The 2,800-nt window shown below is 39.8% G+C and overlaps 1 protein-coding gene across 1 annotated transcript in view; it reads right to left on the bottom strand.

Annotated features, from left to right (window-relative positions):
* Window positions 1–206: 206 nt before the first annotated feature.
* Window positions 207–2,800, bottom strand: part of ajuba (ajuba LIM protein) — a 6,673-nt gene continuing 4,079 nt past the window's right edge. The window contains exons 3-7 of the mRNA XM_035675764.1: window positions 2,692–2,754; window positions 1,597–1,727; window positions 1,372–1,423; window positions 1,063–1,131; window positions 207–869 (exon numbers count right to left, since the gene is read on the bottom strand). Of these exons, the coding sequence (XP_035531657.1) occupies window positions 738–869; window positions 1,063–1,131; window positions 1,372–1,423; window positions 1,597–1,727; window positions 2,692–2,754 (447 nt within the window). The 3' untranslated portion in view covers window positions 207–737. The remainder of the gene's footprint in view (window positions 870–1,062; window positions 1,132–1,371; window positions 1,424–1,596; window positions 1,728–2,691; window positions 2,755–2,800) is intronic.

Raw genomic sequence — 2,800 nt, 5'->3', positions numbered from 1 at the left:
TGAAACAGTTTTTTTTTTTTCTCTTTCTCCTCCTACAAAGTGCTGAATGTACCAAGAATTTAAAAAAATGAATAAATTTAAATTGGTTACCAGCTTGTCTGCTTGCATGTTTTTGCTGAGTCATTTCTCACGAAGAAGCATCATGACCTGGCTGAGAGCCACTGAGCTGACGAGTGTTTTTAAACCTGTTTTAATGATGAATATATTTGGAAAAGTATTTGAAGCATGGACAGTTAAGTGCAGAGGAAAATCTTTTTTTAAAAGGCATTCAGGTTTGTTATGCTGAACTTGTCTGAACACAAATGAAAATATTTATTACAACATACAGAAATTACAGTAATGTTTTTCCCCCAAATTGTACAGATTCACGTAACAAATCTTACAGTAAAGTCAAATTTAAGTGCAAAATGTTTGCTAGCGATAATATATGTACAAAACAGTTTAGCAAAAATCCCTTGTTCTTCTACAGCAAACAGTAGCCACATTGGGGTAAAAAAAGCAGTAGTTTCTTTCCCATTCCCTTATAACTATGGTACAGTAATAGTACAAGAAGTACAGCAGGCAGTACATGTGACAAAGGGGACTGATCCAAGTCAAAGACTAAAAGGAATCAGTGGAAATGTCTTAATATCAGCAGTTTCATCTTGGAAAAAAAAAGACGGAGCACAAGCACACGAGAGAACGACAGCATGTTAAGACCAGCTTTTTCACAACATCTACAGCTGCATAGGCGCTGATCAGTGTGTGCTGTGAGGGGGAATGTTGTGTGTGGCGCACACTCTGCCCATGTGACAGGTGTGGCAGAGGAGATGAGAGTCCAGAGGGAAGCACTGCGAGCCAGGCTTATCGGAGAGCTGCTTGCCACACTCCTGAGGGAGGGGAGGGGGGAGAGAAAAAAGACGCAGATAAGGACAGGAATGCACACGGAGGAAGTGAGGTCAGCCATCAGAGCACTTCATAACAAAAGTCATATCAGAACTATTTCTGATTATGGCTCTATAATGGGGTATTTTAGCAAGTAGAGGGACAAAATATACAAGATAGTTGTTAGGGAAGACTCACCTCACAGTGGTAGCACTCGAAGTGATAGTCCTTGTTCATAGACACGACCCTGAGGATCTCTTCACTGCCCTGAACACACAACAGGAGAGTAATGGAGACGTCTGAATGCAGATGAAGGGAGTTTGCTTTGACTATAGCCACACTTCCAGTTGCGGTGAAGAAGTATGAACCACCATAAATATATGCAGCATAAACAGATTTTGAATGAACTTTATTACACTGGTTGTAAAACTGTGTCAAAGTTAACTGAAAACAATGCAGTCACACATAATGGCCCAGGTTACATTTGAGAGAGATAAAAAAACTCACCTCAGTAGGTAAGATGGGTTGTAAACAGGCAGCGCACTTCGGGGCAAAAGTCCTGCAGGACGACGGGAGAAAGTTTATTTACTCACTTTACTTTATGCCCTCAGCTGACTGAGGGGGGCATTCTTCAAATGTTATACACACAATAACTCATTTCCATAACGTCTCTGTTACACATTTACACTGGTAGTCACACCAAGCTTTGTTTTAAGTCATGGTAAGTCTCACTTGTTGTAGTCTGCCACGCAGTAGATGTTGCTCTGGTGGTCCACAGTGAAAGGCACCCCATCCAGAGCCTTGGAGCACACCACGCAGCGAAAACAGCCGGGGTGGTACGAGTTCCCGAGAGCCTGCAGGATCTGAGAGCAAACACCGAACCATTATGTTATTATTACGTCATTTATAAAGATGTTTGTGGTTTCATTTTTTCCAAATATCTCCACAGATGGCCTGCATTGTGTGTACAGGTTTTTAGACAGTATTTGTTTTAAATTGGTGCCACTACACTCTTGTGTGTCATTTATTAATGTCTCCCTACATTATCTACATTTTTATTCTTTGATATGTTTTTGATTGTTTTAAAACATTTTGGAATTGATGCATGCTGTTATAATAAACTCATCTTCTTTTGACAAGATGTAATCATAACAATCGATCTCCATCTCCTTATTTGATTTAAAGTTTCCATTTGTCGCTCAAAACTTGTGTAGATAATAATTTCTCCTCTAACGTACACCTTGAATACCTCCCATCTCCTGCAAGAGTTTGATTTACGTTTGATTTATATTTTAAAGTAGTTACAAATACATTCCTCAGCAGATTTAATAAAATATTTCTTCCCTTTCTGAAGAAATATGTCCAACTCAGCAACAACTTCTCTCGCTCACAACTCGCTCGCAGTGAGACTGTGATCAATCTTGGATCACACACTCACTGCGAGCTTTCTATTTTTATTATGGGTATTATGTGGTTCAAATATGGTAAAAAAAAAAAAAAAAAGTCTTAAGCTAATCACTACACAGCCTTATTTCTTTATTTATCAAAAACCCCAAAGCAAACATTCCACTGAGAATCTGCCGTGGGAACCAAAAGAGGAGCCAACAAAAAGACGTCACTGAATTTCTCTATCCTCTGGAGGAAAGTTCTGGAAAGGCATTCTGGGAAACATAGGATGCAAGTGACTAAAAATTACACAGGATCACCGAGAGTACACTTCCTTTAAACTAACATAAGTCAAAGTGTTATGGAGGTATTTGGGCTCTTTTTCACGTGGCACACACACACACACACACACACAGACACACACACACACACAACCCTCACCTGTTCGAGAATAAGGTGGCCACACACATTACACTTCTCAGCAGCAGCCTGGAATCCCGAAAACTGTAATTACAACAAAGAGATTACCATTAGCAGAAAATCAAGACTC

This window comes from Morone saxatilis, unplaced genomic scaffold (genome assembly GCF_004916995.1).
Source record: "Morone saxatilis isolate NCDOM2014 unplaced genomic scaffold, NCSU_SB_2.0 Contig4, whole genome shotgun sequence".
In the NCBI taxonomy this organism is placed as follows: Eukaryota; Metazoa; Chordata; class Actinopteri; family Moronidae; genus Morone; species Morone saxatilis.
The sequence above is the reverse complement of the archived record's forward strand: the minus strand, read 5'-3'. Positions and strand labels throughout refer to the sequence as shown.